The 17,771-nt window shown below is 32.4% G+C and overlaps 3 protein-coding genes and 1 pseudogene across 3 annotated transcripts; all 4 read right to left on the bottom strand.

Annotated features, from left to right (window-relative positions):
* Positions 1-4,389: 4,389 nt before the first annotated feature.
* On the bottom strand, positions 4,390-6,330 carry LOC17884312 (cytochrome P450 71A20). The gene is made up of 4 exons (XM_006290131.1): positions 5,950-6,330; positions 5,176-5,667; positions 4,806-5,084; positions 4,390-4,719 (listed from the first exon to the last, which is right to left on the bottom strand). Exons 1-4 carry the CDS (start codon positions 6,328-6,330, stop codon positions 4,390-4,392), a joined length of 1,482 nt encoding a protein of 493 aa, XP_006290193.1.
* Positions 6,331-8,669: 2,339 nt separating this feature from the next.
* LOC17884457 lies at positions 8,670-10,121 on the bottom strand (annotated as a pseudogene).
* Positions 10,122-10,392: 271 nt separating this feature from the next.
* On the bottom strand, positions 10,393-11,184 carry LOC111829992 (putative F-box/FBD/LRR-repeat protein At5g44960). The gene is given in 5 exon segments (XM_023780312.1): positions 10,393-10,499; positions 10,502-10,754; positions 10,756-10,843; positions 10,845-10,917; positions 10,920-11,184. Coding segments are annotated over 5 exon segments (786 nt in total).
* A 2,835-nt stretch (positions 11,185-14,019) lies between these two features.
* On the bottom strand, positions 14,020-16,728 carry LOC17881275 (heat shock protein 90-2). Its single transcript, XM_006287121.2, has 3 exons — positions 16,491-16,728; positions 16,068-16,209; positions 14,020-15,980 (listed from the first exon to the last, which is right to left on the bottom strand). Exons 1-3 carry the CDS (start codon positions 16,611-16,613, stop codon positions 14,146-14,148), a joined length of 2,100 nt encoding a protein of 699 aa, XP_006287183.1. The 5' UTR covers positions 16,614-16,728; the 3' UTR covers positions 14,020-14,145.
* Between the last annotated feature and the right edge of the window lie 1,043 nt (positions 16,729-17,771).

Genomic DNA, 17,771 nt, shown 5'->3' with positions numbered 1-17,771 from the left:
GTTGTCCAAAATATTTAACCGAGTGTAGTTGAGTATTATATGTCCGTTTTGAAAATTCAAATTGCAACATATGCAAAAAAAGTTAAATTTTTATTAAATATTTATATTATATAGTATAATATCATAAATTTAAAATAATATCAAATAAAAGTGAAAGAAGAATAATATTTTTTTAAATAGATTGTATTAATTTAGTTAGAGAAATATTAGTAAATATTATAATTAGTTATGAAAATAATACAATCCTAAAATTAGATTTGGAAAGTATCCGGTGTATGTATCCAAACCCATTAATCTATCCAATTTTAAAAGATCCAATTACAAATTTCGGGTAATTTTTTGAAATTGACCCGACCCGGAAGCACTTTTTGTACTTCTCTTTTACTAATATAGAGATTTTGGTTATAAGATTTTTAATACAAGATATATTAGCGAAATTATTTTGTATATAAAACCGCTATGAATTAACATGTTCGGACTATAAATATTTTATTAACTTAGACTTTTGCTTAATAGTTAGTTAATAATACAGAAAGCTATGTTGTGATACGAATTTGAAAAACGGATATATATTACTCAATTAATGAAAAAAAAGTATCTAAAGTATCATATCAGTTAAAAGCTTTAGACAATAATTCAAAGTTATATTATAATATGACCGATTTAATCTGAATTTGAATACGAGTAGCCATGAAGGTTAGCTAAACAAACGTTCAAATTTAAAGTTTTTTCTAGGCATGGACATAAAATCTGATATTGGGAAAATAACCGATCGGTTGTTAGCAATTCATTATTTTTGGATATCGGATTAAACCCGATCCAAACCGATATCCAATAGATATTCATATATAACCGAACTTATAATATATATTTTAATATTTTTAAGATATATATGTTTGCCACATATACTTTAATATTGTTCTTTGCCATATCTTGGTTGTAGCTGGGTAGAAGCTTGAACTTCCTTCTCTCATCGTCTTGAAGTTTTTTAAAATTTATTTTCAATTTGATTTAGGTTGTTACTGAATTTTGCTACTTTTTTCATTAGGAATTTATGGTTTATTTTGGTTTATTTAAAACTTTTATGTATCGATACAGTTTATGCTTCATTTTTATATATTGATATGGTATTATGTTAGTTGGTTCTTTTAACTTGTCATTTGCCTCATTTCTATTTTCTATATATACTTGGATATGATAGTATGGATTATTTGAGTGTAATTGGATTAAAAAATATCCGAATAAATCCGATAAGTTTTGTTTAAAATTGAATTATTACAATTATATCCAAACCGAACCAAAATCTGAATTATCCGAACCAAAACCGAACCAAATTTTATAAATACCCGAATCGATGTTAGAATCAATATCCAAAAAATCCGAAAACCAAAAAATCCGAACCAAACCCGATTCGATATCCAAACACCCAGGCCTAGTTTTTTCTATCAATCAGTTCGTACCGTTTACATAACCTCGGGACTAGGTCATATGACTGAAGGAGTTTGGATATGACATTACTTGAAATTTAAAAATATCATTAATCGTAAATATGTCGTATACTACTTTAATATTTTGTTAGTACTACCAATATTAGAATATTAGACATCATATAAAGTTAATTCAGTCATAATGGCGTAAAAAACATTGTTTTATGGTGTACTGCAAATTAAATCATAATCTTTAACTTTTTTAATTTTTTTTTGAACAAATAACTACTTTATATTGGTAGACTATATTAAGTATTATCATAAATGTTTCGTTTCAAAATTTTATGATTTAAATATTCTTTCTTTCCACTAATTAACAAAATTACAATAATATCATTTTTTCATATTTCACAAAAATTAAAAAAAACTTTGAAATATATATGTATTAGTTTGATAAAAAAAAATATATGTATCTATGATATAGTAGGTGATTAATTCAATGAAAATTATTTTCGGGTAAGAGTAAATTAGAGAGCGTATATACAAAACATTGAAAAAAATACAATGACATTCTTTTATGAAACAAAGATAAATATCTAGAATTACACATTTTATGAAACATAAAGAGTGGTAGATTTTGTTTTGATTATGTTATTATAAGTTAAATAAGAATATGATAATCAATTGGTTAAATTTATAAAACATAAACAACAAAATGTATAATTATATTTAATCCAAAATAGGAATAATAAAGCCAAAATATTTCAAACGATGTGAGGAAAACTAATTGAGATCAACCGAACAGACAATTAAAAATATGAAAATAAATAACTTCTTATTTTATTTCACGTATCATCTAATTTTATTTTTATTTTCTTTACACAATTATAAAATTTAAAATAATTATTCGTGCGTAGGCAGATCCTAATCAAGTTTATAAATAAAAATTTGGTATTGCTTTTATGATTTCATCGACTAACTATTATTAATTTGTGTATATAATAATTTTTTCATTTGATTAGACTATACATACAGGGAACTTCCACTTCTTTATATAAAATACTAGCAGTTGACTCGCGCTGCGCGCGGGAGGTTTATATATATTTTTCTAATTGTTTATTCATATTGTGATATTTTATTTATTTTTAATTGATTTTCAAAACATATTATAGTTATTTTCTCTTGAATTATTATCTTTCAATATTTAAATTTGGATTAAAATCATTTTCTTTTTATCATGTTATAAACTAATAATTCACTTTCAATTTTATTTTTCCCCTTTAAGATTTTATATGTACAATTACATAAATGTTGTTTTTATTCTACCATAAATTGAAAATTTACTTACATTCTTAAAGTCAGTAACACATTTAAAATTTTAAACTATGATCAATTTAAAATGAAAGTTGAATTATATTATTACCACTAACTAATATAAAATGAAAGTATTTCTTATTTAACATTTCATTTATTACATAATTTATTTTTATTTATATAAATTTTCTATTAATCAAATAAGTAGCATAAATATGCAGTAAATGAATGTTTTAAATTTATTTTAATGTAGAAAAAAATGTGGTTTATGTGGATGCTTAGGTGGCATCATGAGAAAAGAGAAAAAGCCAATTTTATATATATAGATTTCTTTGCATGAAAGATTCGGTATTTGCTTTTATGATCTCATGGACTAATTATTAAACTTGTGTACATATAAAATTCATGTGATTAGAGTCATTAGACGATATATATAGGGAACTTCCACTTCTTGTTTTAAAATACATATTTGCTTAAGTGTGGATCATTAAGCAATTAAAGCAACCAATTAGTTATGATATCAATCAAAGATCTACTAGCTACACAACCCAAACGTGCCTATCTATTTACCTACCTATGTCTATATAAAACTATACTATGTTTATTTTCCAATGATTAACACTTTATTATTCTTTTGATGACCATATCAATCGTATTTTTATAAAAATACTTTTAATTTAATACTATCTTTGTTGAATCTAATTGGTAGTCTTTATTAAGACCACTACAATAGTTGTTATACTTTCACTATCGACAAGTTATTGTCGCCTGATTTTATATGCAGAAACTACCACTAAAAAAATGTTAAGAAAATTATATGATTGATGTCATGAAAACGAAGGCTCTATCATCACTAATTGATATTTCGTATTGATAAAGAGATTACCTAGATCGTTATAATAATACTATATGTTGATATTCCAAGATATCAAATAGATCATTAATATGTCTTACATTTTTATTTATCATCCTACGAAAATTTCACCAATACCAATTTTGTACGGGACATTTCCTACCAAAATTTCCGTAAGAAAATGATGAAAACAGGTATTTCCTACTATTTTCCTATAATATGTTCCGTAGAAAATCAGAAATTTCCTAGTATCCATTTATGCTTACGTCTAGTCTTAAGACTTGAAGCATCTTTATCGGTTAGAGACTTTCACAGACCAAATATACTAAAACTCTCATATAAAAACACTGATGGAAGTGCTCTTAATTAGTTTATGAGTTATGACATAACAGTAGTATAGTAGTACAAAGCTTTATATTACAAGTTTCCTATTTTTTAGTTTATAATGTCTTGTAACTAGATTTGACTAGTACTCTTGATATGTTCAAATAACTTTGTTCTTTCAAACAATTTCACTAAAAAAACTTGTCTAAGGATTTTTCTGACCAGGTTCTGCGGTAGAATGGGTCTTTAATTAGTCCAATTGGATAGTTTTTTGTTTAGACGTGTCCATGGTCCATCCATAATAGTTTGGACCGGACAAACCCACATACAATCCGCCTAATTGACAGCTATCCTTCCGCCGCTAGCAGTTATTACAAAAGGGGACATATATATTATATATCATAGCCAAAAATTGTTTAGCCATAAGTTTGGTATTTTAGGGCAAAACATTGGGTACTTTAGAAATGGGTCTTACAAAGAGAATAGAGTAGAAGATGGACATACAACAAGAGGAAACTTGCGGCAAACTTCAATACCAGTAGCTTCAAAAACATCAGGCTTACCACCTCCCTCGACTCTCCATTCGAACCGGTTCACAAGGTTTGCAAGTGTCACCTCGACCAAACCCAAGGCAAATTCGATACCAGGACAACCCCTTCTTCCAGATCCAAATGGAATGAAATTGAAATTTTGTCCTTGAAAATCCAAAGGTGAATCTAAATGCCTCTCCGGCCTAAATTCTTCTGAATCTGGTCCCCATGTTTTAGTGTCTCTTTGGATTGTCCATAAATTGATTAGTACCTATATCCCCAAAATAAATTTTCCTCTTACAACAACAGATATATTTTTTAATTTAGACATGAATTTGGTAAGCCGTTAAGACTTACTTGTGTTCCAGCAGCTATGTCATATCCATGTAATTTGACATCTTCACTCAATAGCCGGGGAAGTAATGGAGCGGGCGGATGTATCCTAAGAACCTCCTTAATAACAACATGTAGATAGTTCATTTTCTCAACTTCCTTCTCCGATACATGTAAACTACGCGTCGAAATTAAACGAATCTCCTCTTGGAGTTTCTTCATACACTCTGGATGTCTCATAAGCTCTGTCATTGTCCATTCAAGTAGTGTAAAAGTTGTTGCCGAACCCCCAAGCAACATATCCTAAATAAAGAAAGAAAATTACAAATTAATTACATTACTTAATTCTGCAAGCTTCAAAATTCTTAAAGGAAACAACATGAGTTTGCTTTACAAAGAGCATAATTTTTAACCCGCTTCTATCGAGCTCAAATTGCGCGGTCTTATCTCTTTGCACCGATAGCAATATACTAAAAAAACTTGACTTCACTTCATCAGCATCTTCATGTTCTTGCACCACTCTTTCTAAGAACCCATCAATCTGGTTATTTACTTCTTCTACTTTGTTATCAAGACCTCGTACCCTATCGATCCATGCTAAGCTAGGAATGTATTCGCCGAGAGGAAAAGCACCAAAGAGCTCCATGAACTTCCTCAATATGCCCCTTGAAATGTCACTACCTTCCTCAAAACTATATTTTCTCCCGAAGACAATTCTAGTTATAACATCGTTTGTAAGATCCGAGATGAGCTCGCTTAGATTCACCGTTGAAGAGGAGGAACTCGCTTTCTCTAGCTTTTCCATCATCACATTGATTTCTTCTTCTCTTATATTTTCAAAGGACCTCACTGTTTTGCTGTTGAGGAGATTCTGAACGCAGATACTCTACATGCATGCAAATAATTAGATTGATTGCAAATTTTCAAAAGTATCAAGATGGTTACAAAAGAATATACAGGCACACTAATTAAGGAAAATTGTAATTAATATTTTATATATGTATATTTACAGATCAATTCGGTTATTAGTTGATATGAATGGGCATTTAATAGTCTACCTTAATCTACCTCCATAAAAAACCTTAATCTATCTCCAATAGTCTCCATGAAGACAACACAAAACTCTAAATTAATAATTTATAACAAAAACATTAAAGAAATAATATACCTTCATCTGCCTCCAATATTCACCATAGGGAGAAAAGACCAAATCTCTCCCACCATTAAGAAGTATATCGACCATTTTTGTTTTCGGGCGGTTGGCAAACTTTAGATCATATGTTTTCATGACATCACGAGCTACCTCAGCAGAAGAGACTAGGATAATAGGGACGTGACCAAAGTGGAGAAGCATGAGCGGTCCATATCTAAGGCTAAGGGAACGGAGAGAGCGGTGCGGGTAAAGGCTGAGCTGGTGGAGGTTTCCAATCACCGGAAACCGCCACGGAGATGGTGGTAGGTTTACCTTTGTGGTTCTTTTGAGGATATGTTTTAGGAAGAGAAAGGCTAAGAACGTTGTTAAGAACAAAGAAACTAAAATCACTTTCATTTCTTTATACTCTTTAGTGTAAATTAAGCATATGGTGGTTCTTTATATACTATGTTTATATATATATTAATAATAATGAATTGGACTCACAATTAGGCCTGAGGAACCTTTCTAAACCCGAGGTGCCGATATGAATCCAATCCAATAAACTTGATGCAAACCCGAACTCAAAATTTTAAAATATTCGAATAGGTTCTAAATCTCAAGACTCGAAAACTCGAACCTAAACCTGATACCCGAATACATCTGTAACACTTCAATCGTCATTTCTCCAGTGGTCCCGTGTTTACTCTCAGCCCCCATGGGCTCACCTCTTTTAGTGGGCCTCACGTCCTCTCATTAGGCCCGTGAGTTCATTTATATCCGATGGTCGGTTTGCTACGTACGAGAGGCTTAAATACTCGTTTACCGACCCTATAAATCACCACGTGATATTTTCCTGTATTTTGGCTTCACTCACACAGTTCCGACAATCACTTCCCGGAAGTTCATGATCAATCTTTTGACTACTCCAACATAGTTTTTATATTTTTGAATAGTTTAGACATATTTAAATGTTACAATTTTGATTTTTGGGAATTTTGGATAATCCAAAGACAAAATACCCGATCCGACCCAAACAACAAAATAAGAATTAGAATAATTTTCTTTTTTCATAACCTTGTGTTAGTAGAAAGAATAAAATTAAATGAATAATTAGTAAATTAAGTTAATATCAAACGAGTAACTTAATTAAAGAAGTTAAAAATGAGTTTGCGTTATAGAGCCGTTATCACACAACGGTTAGAACTTAGAAAGTATGCTGCGACGGCCGCTTATAAGTACCAAAACTTCATAATCATCTTCATTCTTCTTCACCTTCCCCAAGTTCAAGTTTGTCACAGAAGAAACAATAATACAACGCTTGCTTCAACAAACATAACTTTTCTTTCGAATACAAAGCGTGACAGAAACGAGAGAGAGAGAGAGAGATAGAGATGGTAACATAAACAGAGTCTTCCGGTGATTCTGGAGTTACGTCTGCCATCAAATCTCAACGTTTCTTCTCTTGTACGGTAAGTTGTTCGTAAAGCTTTGATTTTTCTTTATGAGTTCCGAAATCGATTGTTAAATAATTAGGAATCTGATGAAAGGCTCTTCGTATTAGGATTAGAACATGATCTTTGTATTAGGGTTCTTTAAAAGATGTTTTCATAGGATTAGAACATGATCTTTGTATTAGGGTTCTTTAAAAGATATTTTCATAGGATCAGAACATGATCTTTGTATTAGGGTTCCTTAAAAGATGTTTTCATAGGATCAGAACATGGTCTTTTAGATCTTTTAGGGCATAAACAAGCTTTGGTTGTGTCGGGAATAAATAACAAGAGAGAGAGAGGGATAGTGGCAGAAACAGAGTTTCCCGGTGGTTGTTCTGGAGTTACGTCCGCCGTCAAATCTCAACGTTACTTCTCATGTACGGTAAGTCTTTGGTAAAGCTTTGATTTTTCTTCATGGGTTCCGAAGTCGATTGTTAATAATTAAGAATTTGATTGAATTGCTCTTCGTATTAGGGTTCTTTGAAAGATGTTTCTATAGGATCAGAACATGACCGTTAGATCTTTTAAGACATATTAAGCCATTTTAAATACTATTTCAGTGAAATAATTTATTGTAAAGATTTAACAGCACGGTTAACTATGCGGTCAACCGTACGGTAAACTATGCGATTAATGTACGGTAAAGTATGTGGTTAACTGTACATTTAACAAACGGTTTTGATACGGGTACGGCTAACAACCATTACGGTTAGTAACTGCAATTGATATACTTTTACGATTAAAAATTATGGTTTTTAACCATTATTATAAGGTTACGGTTAACATGGGTTAGCGACTTCACGCTATGGTTGTTTGTGAGCCTATATTGTTGTTTTATTATATAAAATATAAATTATGGAGGATTTTTTCCTTCCACTCCCCAAAGAAAAAAAAAAGAGAAGCTCTCTAACAGCAACAAATTAGTATGACATTTTTATTATTAGACGTGCGAGTAAGATTTTTTCAAGTGTGTTTCTCAATTAATATATTAGGGATGTTAAGAAAAATTTGTATTAAAATATTGAATGAGATAGTAGGAATCGTCGTTTTAAACCAAGTTTTAATTATTACTGTTTTTCATTATTTTTCCCAAATTACATTGAAAATATTTTTTAATTCCAACACATTGAATGTATTAGAGAATAGTACAAATTTAAGAAAAAACAATTCATAATTATAAAACCACACAACCAAGCAACAACACAACCACACAAAAACACACAAAAAAACACAACAAATAATATACTAATGAGGTATAGATCATTTGTCATTTTCTGCAGTATCGTTTCTCTCGCTCCTTGCAGCAAGTCCATAACACAGCTTCTCATAGAGCCCTTCAAACCTCTCGAGCAACTGTTTCATCTCTTCTTGATCCTTCACCTCTTCCAGAGGCACTTTCCACCATGCATCTTCTGGCAACGGCCCCACGGACGCAGCTGCCTCCGTTGCTTTTGCTTCCTCAGCACGTGCCCCATCCATCATATTGTTGTACAATTTGCAAAGCTCTTGAATCTTCGCTTTATTGTCACTATCAACCGCTCATTGCAAAGAAGAAGAGGGCGATGAGGCTTCGGCATTGAGAAATCGTTCCACGACGGCATGGAACGATGGACTGCCAAATGTAGATGGCTTTCCAGGGCCGGTGTACTCGAGAAATGCAACATTAACGTCGCAGAGAACAGAAAGCTCACAGAGCTTTGTGTAGATACCATTTTTCGCTTTGACAATGTGACCAATCTGTCCTCTTCTCTCTCAATTTTCTTTATCTTTATCTTTTGCCTTCCTTTATTTTCTTCAAACTCATTTTTGGAAGCAAAATATGAGTTTGTTAGATTAGAGAAAGACAGAGAATGAACCGAAATTTAAGAGTAATACTAGTTTATGTTTTATATTTTCTTTTAATTTAAGAATATGTTTTTGTGAGTGCATGATGTGAGCATATATATATATATACAAAATAAAGATGGTGCTGATTAGATTGCATTAAAAGAGTCAATTCTTAGATTTTTGGTATTCATGAATGTTTATATTAATGTTTGCAACTTTGAACTTGTTGTGGTCAAGCTATAACACAAAATACATAATCAACGTAACACTCATACCAAAAAAAAAATTGAACTTTGAACACAATATGATAAACTTAACACTCATACCAAAAAAAAGAAGAAAAAAACAATTTTGAACATTAATGTAAAAGGACTTAGATTCTATGTTATTTTTGAAAAAAAATTAGTCAAAGTATGAAATCAACTAGAGTAGTTATAGGAAATAATCATTTTTATTCAATGCACAAACTATTGAATCTTAACTGTAGAACACTATTATTGAAAATTGAAACTAGATTAAATAATTCTATTTGTTAATTGAAAAATTATACTAGGACGTATCAAAATTATAGAGAAACAATTATGGGAGTGTATTGTAATTTCGAGGAAAACATTGAATAAATAATAATAATGCGATACTTGAAAAACTTGAAAAAATAATAATGGTATTTCGGGGTGAGTGTTGACAAAATATAAATATTCTGTGCGATTAAGCGAAAAATAAATTTTATTTAATAAAAAATATGTCTTAGTGAAAAAGATCCGGGTTTTCTTTGTAAAAGTTATGCGTTTTTAGAATTAAGAAAAAATTTCTTTTTGAAAAAATAACATGTAATCCTAATAAGTAACGTGTAATAAGAAACTTAAGTAATCTTACATCTATCATAGGTTTCCGACAGCAAAAGTAAGAACTTGATCAAGAATGGATAACGGAACACAATAATGCATGTAAGACCAACTCCAATGCAAGTTTTTAGCAAATTTCTAAGAATTAAAAAGAGAAAAAATAAATCAAAAACATGTAATAAGCTAAGAAATACTTCTTGACTTGTAAGTAACAAACTTTACAATTACATTAACTTGAAAGAGAAGATAAAGAATCCAAAAGACCATTCTTAACTGCATATTTAATATGAGAATTGAGCCTTCCTACACAACTATTGTTCAACTATGCTCATCATCAGATGTATGATAACTTGACATGTGGGAGAGAGCTTCACAGATGTAATAAGCTTCTTGTAGCTCTCTAGCTCTTGGTTGGTTACAGAAGAAGAGTCAGTTTCTTGAGAAATGCTGAATTCTCAAGAAAGTAATTCACTAGTTTGATGATCCCAGTTTCATGTTTTATCACATGTTTCTTAATATCAACATACTCCAGCGTCGGTATCAAACATTGAGGCATGTTTGTAAAGTAGTTTTTCTCGGCCAAACCCGCGAAATGTAAACGAAGGCTTTTCAGAGTATGAGACCTCACACACAGACGCATCAGAACTTCTCGAGTAAAAATATTACTTAGAAAGCTTGATCAGCTCAAGTTCTTCAAGAACAGGACATCCTGAGATGAGCTTCTCCACAACCAAAGGACCATCACAAAGGCCGTAGCAGATGCATGATCTTGAGACAAGGTAGAGAAGAAACAACAAACTTTGGATTCTCAAGCATTACGTGTACAAGCTTTAAGATACCAGTGTCTTGTTCTTATAAAGAGTCATAGGCATGAAATCTTGGGTCTCGAAATCTAGATTGAACTTTTGAAAGCTTGACTCACTGTTCAAGTCAAGAAACTGGAAGTCATCGGAGTTTAAGTCAAGTCTGGGAACATAAAGCCATAGATTTCTCCATCTGGTCGATAAAACACTTGTCTTAACCGATTCTTTTGTCGGAAACCATACAAGTATATGCGTTGTGATCAATGAATCCGGAAGTTCGCTGATTCTATCGTTCTCCATTACAAAAACCCTAAAATTCCCAAAACAAAGGCTTTAAAATTCCTCAAATTTCTCCAAAACTCTAGGGTTTACGTCATTCACACAAAAACGTAACGCAATCAAAAAATAAAAGTTCATACGTTCTTGTTCGATAGCTGTATATGCATCAACCACGTATTGATGAAATAAACGGCCTGCACGTACTATTGTCCCCGGAGATGTCAATCTAGCATGTATTTGGTATGCATAATACTCTCGCATTGTAACGTATGACCTTTTAGTAGTATATCCTTGTTCACCATGTGGAAACAACAAAGGATATTGTAGTGACATGTATGATGGATGTAAAAAGCTGATGTACTGTGGTTTTTCCATTTCAGGATGCCATATTATATCTTTGTCAGAATTTGGGATAGACATGTCACCCACAATTAGTCCCGCAATCTCTTCTCCTTGTGGAAGGTCAAATTGTCTGCCTCATTCTTTATTTTTGATTAATCTAATTGAGTATTCTTCATTTGCTCCAGACTCATATCTATCTCTAGCCATTCTAAAAACTTTAGCTATCTCATTGTATTTGTCGAGCATTTCAATTAGTCTGCCCATAATTGTTTCATCTAACTCATTATTTTTTCCTTTCGCAAGAGTGTTGAGTCAGTTTTGAACTTCATGAGCAGTATCGTATACGTATAACTCTGCAAAACGTGGTATATCTCCTTCGACCGGTAGCAAAGATCCAATCTTATGGTAATTCTGACCATGCATACGAAAAGTGAAAGGACCATTTCCTGAATTGATATCGTAATCGATTTTCCCACCCATTGATGTAAAAGCAAGCATTGAATTATATGCTGGTATATTAGTCCGAAAGAGTGTTGACCGTGATAATAAATCATCTAAGTAAGTTGGAGTTTGTCGAGATCGTTGTAGGACAACTCGTCCTTGTTGACAACAAATTGAAAATTTCAATTCCTTTCCACTCAGTTTTAAACTTTCTGATTCCCACACCAAAGTCTTGCAATAATGACATGTTACCATATTGTTTTGTTTTTCTTTATTGTTTCCTGGAAAAAATAAAGGCAGTAGTAATTAACGTATCAATACACTTTTGTACACATATATTAGTTGACGTGATTCTATGAGATATATTAATTGATGTAATTTCATTTAAATAAATAATCTATAACATATTAATGTGAAATTGGATGATATCTCAACTACTAATGTGACAATAAATAACTATCTTGTTATATAACTTAACATTAGAATTTTTACCACAATTCTTTGTCTTTTTTGCTTTTAGAGATCTTCTTGTTTGGTCTAGAACATGTTTCTCCCGATTTTCATCAACACTTAAATTTGATGGTTTTGATTGATGGCTAGTTCTAGCTACCTTTGATCTTGTTCTTTTATGGTAAATCCTGCAATATATTTTTGATTAGATAATTTTTTTTAAAAATTTCTAATCATATATATAAAAGTAAGGTTTCACTCTCTCCTTATTGGTGGAAAAACATTTAAGCCTTTCATTTAAAAAAACATATATATATATATATATATATATATATATAAGTAAATGTTAATGACAATCATTCAATACAATTCTCATAACTCCAAACCAATAATCATATATATAAATGTAAGGTTTCACTCTCTCTTTATTGCTCCATTTGATATATATATATTTTTTAAAAAATTTAATATTTATTTACCAAAAAACACATTTAATCATATACATCAATTCATACTTTGAATCCACACTTTACTACTAAAATGTAACTGAAAATTATATAAATTTTCAAAGACTATTGGTTTTCTTTATTGAATTTCAATTAAACACACTATAAATTATAATAATGACTCATCTAATTTAATTAATTTAAAAATGTAACTTACATCACTTCTTATCCTATAAATAGCCATTCTCACATCCTCCTCTATCATATCTCATATCTTCATTATTTTCTTTGTTTAAAAAAAAAAGTTCTTGCATGGGGTGAAAACTCAATTAAGATGTCATTGTAAGAGTTTGATTAAATATTTAATTTAAATTTTTGTTTTCAATTTTATTTATTTTTTGTTTATATGTATTTTTCATTTCTTCATTGTTCTTTTTTATATTTTTAAATGTAATACATATGTATAATAATATTTTATGGTTATAAGAAAATTATTTTATTGATGGGATTCAACAATATTGATCGAGAAAAATGAAAAATGATCGAGAAAAATGCGATCAGTACGTGAAAGTCCGAGAAAAACGAAAACTGATCGAGAAAAAATGCGATCAGTACTTGAAAGTCCGAGAAAAACGAAAACTGATCGAGAAAAAATCTGATCAGTACGTGAAAATCCGAGAAAAACAAAAACTGATCGAGAAAAAATGCGATCAGTACGTGAAAGTCCGAGAAAAACGAAAACTGATCTAGAAAAAATCCCGCCGCGATCTATCGGAACGGGTATGTTTATTAGCATTTTTCTATATTAAATTCTTTACAACTGACTTTATTTTCATGTAATATTATATTTTAGATTGATAATAATTTGAAACAACTCTACCATCAAATTTAATAATAATTAATTAATTTTGATAAAATACAATAAATTGCAGAGCCTAGAATGATTTTTTGTTTAAAAACACTGACAGTTAAGAAATAACAATTTTTATAAAATGGTATAAGTTTTGAGTTGGTATCATCCATCATCCATATCTTCATAAAAACTGACCTCAAATTCTTCTTCTTCGGGATCTATCGTGTCATCTATGATTGTGCTTAGCACACAATTCTTCAATTTTTCTCCAAGTTGCTCAGAACTCGGACCATTTCTCTCATCACGTTTATGAAGACACATCAAAAACATAATCATAATTAGGTTACTACCTAACATAAATAAGCTTTGTTATGACTTTTGAGCATTTTCGAGTTTTTGTTATAAAAACATTAGTTTCAACGAAAATATAAAAGAGAAACAAATAAACGTTTAGTCGACTTCCTCCATCTTGCTACCTTCGGCATCAGCATCATCTTCAAGAGGAGGCATCTCAGCATCGGCTTCAACGGCATCATCCTCGTCGATGCTCAATCCAAGCTTCAACATCCTGTGGATCCTGCTTCCGAAAGTGTTGGGCTCGTCGAGGCTGAAACCTGAAGTGAGAAGAGCTGTCTCAAAGAGGAGAAGCACAAGATCCTTCACAGACTTGTCGTTCTTGTCCGCATCAGCTCTCTTTCTCAGCTCGTCCATGATAGAGTTCTCTGGGTTAATCTCCATTGTCTTCTTGCTCGACATGTAACCAGCCATGCTGCTATCCCTCAAAGCTTGTGCTTTCATGATCCTCTCCATGTTAGCGGTCCAGCCATACTCACCGGTTACAAGACAGCACGGTGAGTCCACCACACGGTCAGAGACGATCACCTTCTCCACCTTGTCTCCCAAAACGTCCTTGATCACTTTGCACAGTCCCTCAAACTTCTCCTTAAGCTCTTCTTTCTTCTTCTTCTCGTCTTCAGTCTCTTCCAGTTTCAGACCTTCCTTGGTTGCAGAGACAAGCTTTTTCCCCTCAAATTCCTTGAGCTGACCAATGGCATACTCGTCAATTGCATCAACCATGTAGAGGACTTCGTAACCCTTCTTCTTGAGCTTCTCAAGGAATGGAGAGTTCTCAACAGCCTTTTTGCTCTCACCAGTTATGTAGAAGATATCGTTCTGACCTTCCTTCATCCTTGTCACATAGTCCTTCAGACTGGTCAACTCATCACCGCTCTTGGTTGAGTGGTAGCGGAGCAACTCAGCGATCTTTGTCCTGTTTTGTGAGTCCTCGTGGATACCAAGCTTGAGGTTCTTAGAGAAAGCCTCATAGAACTTGTTGTAGTCCTCCTTGTTCTCAGCAATCTCAAAGAAGAGCTCAATGCACTTCTTCACAAGGTTCTTGCGAATGACCTTGAGGATCTTGTTCTGCTGCAACGTTTCCCTGGAGATGTTGAGAGGAAGATCTTCAGAGTCGACAATACCCTTGACGAATCCAAGGTACTCAGGAATGATATCTTCACAGTTGTCCATGATGAAGACACGACGGACATAGAGCTTGATGTTGTTGGGCTTCTTCTTAGTGTCAAAGAGATCGAAAGGAGCTCTCTTGGGAACAAAGAGGATAGCTTTGAACTCAAGCTGTCCTTCAACAGAGAAATGCTTCACAGCCAAATGCTCCTCCCAGTCATTGCTCAGACTCTTGTAGAAAGCAGCATACTCCTCCTTGTTGATCTCCTCTGGCTTCCTCATCCAGATAGGTTTCTGCTTGTTCACCAAATCCCACTCATGAGAAACCTCCTTAATCTTCTTCTTTTTCTTCTCCTCCTTTTCTTTCTCCTCATCTACTTCCTCAACCTCTCCTTCCTCATCCTTCTTCTCTTCCTCCTCTTCATCATCAGAAATCTCCTTCTCAATGGTCTTCTCAACCCACAGAGAGATAGGGTAACTGATGAACTCAGAGTGCTTCTTGACCAAATCCTTAAGCCTGCGCTCCTCAATGTACTCCATTTGGTCTTCCTTAAGGTAAAGGGTCATCTTGGTACCTCTACCAAGAGGCTCACCAGAGGTGTCTCTGGTAACAGTGAAAGACCCACCAGCTTGTGATTCCCACACATACTGCTCATCGTCGTTGTGTTTGGTTGTAACAACAACCTTGTCAGCAACCAAGTAAGCCGAGTAAAAACCAACACCAAACTGCCCAATCATGCTAACATCAGCACCAGCAGCCAAAGCCTCCATGAACTCCTTGGTACCAGACCTCGCAATTGTTCCAAGGTTGTTAACCAAATCTGTACAATGCAACAAAAACGCATTAGCCAACACAAATCAAACACAGAGATGCAAAACCTAAGAAAACAAACAACAGATATACGTACCAGCCTTAGTCATCCCGACACCACTATCAATGATGGTCAAGGTGTTGTTAGTCTTGTCAGGAACGATATGAATGAAAAGCTCAGGCTGACCATCGAGCTTGCTCTTATCCGTCAAGGACTCGAACCTAATCTTGTCCAAAGCCTGTTTTTTCACCAGAACAACATACGTAATCGTAATTAGAAACCAGTTACACAGAACATATACAAATCTAATCAATAGACTGCTAAATCCTTCCATGGTTTAAACACCAAACCTAAATCCACAGATCTGAATATAAACTCATGCTCCACCACTTAAGATTATCACTTCAAACACTCCAATCCACAAGAACACTAAACCCTAATCAGACTTAAATCTACAACTAAAATCAAATCGAATGAGTAAAACATATAGAGACTGAGAGGGAGAGAGAGAGATCGTACATCGGAGGAGTTACTGATGAGCTCACGGAGGAAGATCTCCTTGTTGGAGTAGAAGGTGTTGATGATAAGCGAGAGCAACTGGTTAATCTCAGCTTGGAAAGCAAAAGTTTCTGCGTCCGCCATTGTCACTGACCGGAGAAAATATCGGCGAGCTAGGGTTTTATGAATCGGAATTGAGAGCAAAAGCGAAAGACTTGAGAGGGGGGTGAGAAGTATTGATGCGAGATTAAAGAGGAGAAGAAAATAATATATATAGTGAGCAGGGTTCTTCTAGATCCTTCGTTCTCCTTTATTTTCTGTGAAACTACTTTTACAAGGTTTCTGGATCCTTCTATGTAGTTGTAGGATTAGAGGAAATGTAAATAATGCTTATTTGCTAATTTTAAATGTAAATATGCGTCAATGGTATAAACATTAAATAGAATTAACAAAAGGTTACAAAAGTAGATAAGCAAAACAATACAAAATACAAACAATTTCCTTTTTTTTTTTTTTTTAATTTTCGTTTCGGAAACAGGTGTATTTTACTTATTTATTTATTTTAATTGAGAACAGGTGTAGTTTTAGGTTGCATGGAAACTCTCGGAAACTCGGAAATTATAAGAGAAACATGATTCCTAATTTTTTTTTTTAGAAACACGATGGAAACTCACGTTTCTATTTTGAAAACCCGACGAAATCTTAAACTTCTAGTTTAGAAACTCAATAAACAAAAATTTTGATTTATAATATATAGAGTGATGACTTTTATACCTTTAAAACCTGTTTAATTTAAATACACATATACAATAATATATGATATGTTAAAATCTAAATTTTGGATTTCAGTGTTTTAATAGTTATAGTTTTTTTTTGGTGAGACTTAATATTTATCTTTTAGTTAAACTATTTAGTATATATATTTTGATTACCGTATTATTTTAAATATTTTAAATTAATATAGTTTGGATGTTTGATGTTATATTTTATATATATATGTTTCCAACACGTTTCCATATCTTAATTTCATAAAAAAACTCGTTTCTCGTTTCCAAAACGTTTTGTTTCCGCGTATCCGTTTCCGTTTCCATGCATTTACATCTTCTTTTAATTAATTTGGTAATTTACTTCTTAGTTTTTGTTTGATAATTTACTATTTTTAAAACCAAAAATTTAATAAAATAAGTTTGCTGTATTTTAATTTTTCTATAACTTTTGTTCTTTTGTTTTTACCTAACTCTTTCATATGTCCAGTTTTACAAATACCAAATTAGTATATATCTTCTCAAATTAAAAAGTAAA

The sequence above is a fragment of the Capsella rubella genome, unplaced genomic scaffold (genome assembly GCF_000375325.1).
Source record: "Capsella rubella cultivar Monte Gargano unplaced genomic scaffold, Caprub1_0 scaffold_6, whole genome shotgun sequence".
Taxonomy (NCBI): domain Eukaryota; kingdom Viridiplantae; phylum Streptophyta; class Magnoliopsida; order Brassicales; family Brassicaceae; genus Capsella; species Capsella rubella.
Note: the sequence above shows the minus strand (reverse complement) of the source record. Positions and strands in the feature narration are given on the sequence as shown.

Bases quoted from the DNA above. Each gene is read 5' to 3' on its own strand.
- LOC17884312 (XM_006290131.1), bottom strand. From the start codon at position 6,330: ATGAAAGTGATTTTAGTTTCTTTGTTCTTAACAACGTTCTTAGCCTTT. The intron at 5,085-5,175 runs GTAAAGCAAACT...TTCTTTATTTAG, and splicing joins GGTTAAAAATTATGCTCTTT to GATATGTTGCTTGGGGGTTC. The intron at 4,720-4,805 runs GTAAGTCTTAAC...TTGGGGATATAG, and splicing joins ACATAGCTGCTGGAACACAA to GTACTAATCAATTTATGGAC.
- LOC17881275 (XM_006287121.2), bottom strand. From the start codon at position 16,613: ATGGCGGACGCAGAAACTTTTGCTTTCCAAGCTGAGATTAACCAGTTG. The intron at 16,210-16,490 runs GTACGATCTCTC...GTGAAAAAACAG, and splicing joins TCATCAGTAACTCCTCCGAT to GCTTTGGACAAGATTAGGTT. The intron at 15,981-16,067 runs GTACGTATATCT...TGCATTGTACAG, and splicing joins TGTCGGGATGACTAAGGCTG to ATTTGGTTAACAACCTTGGA.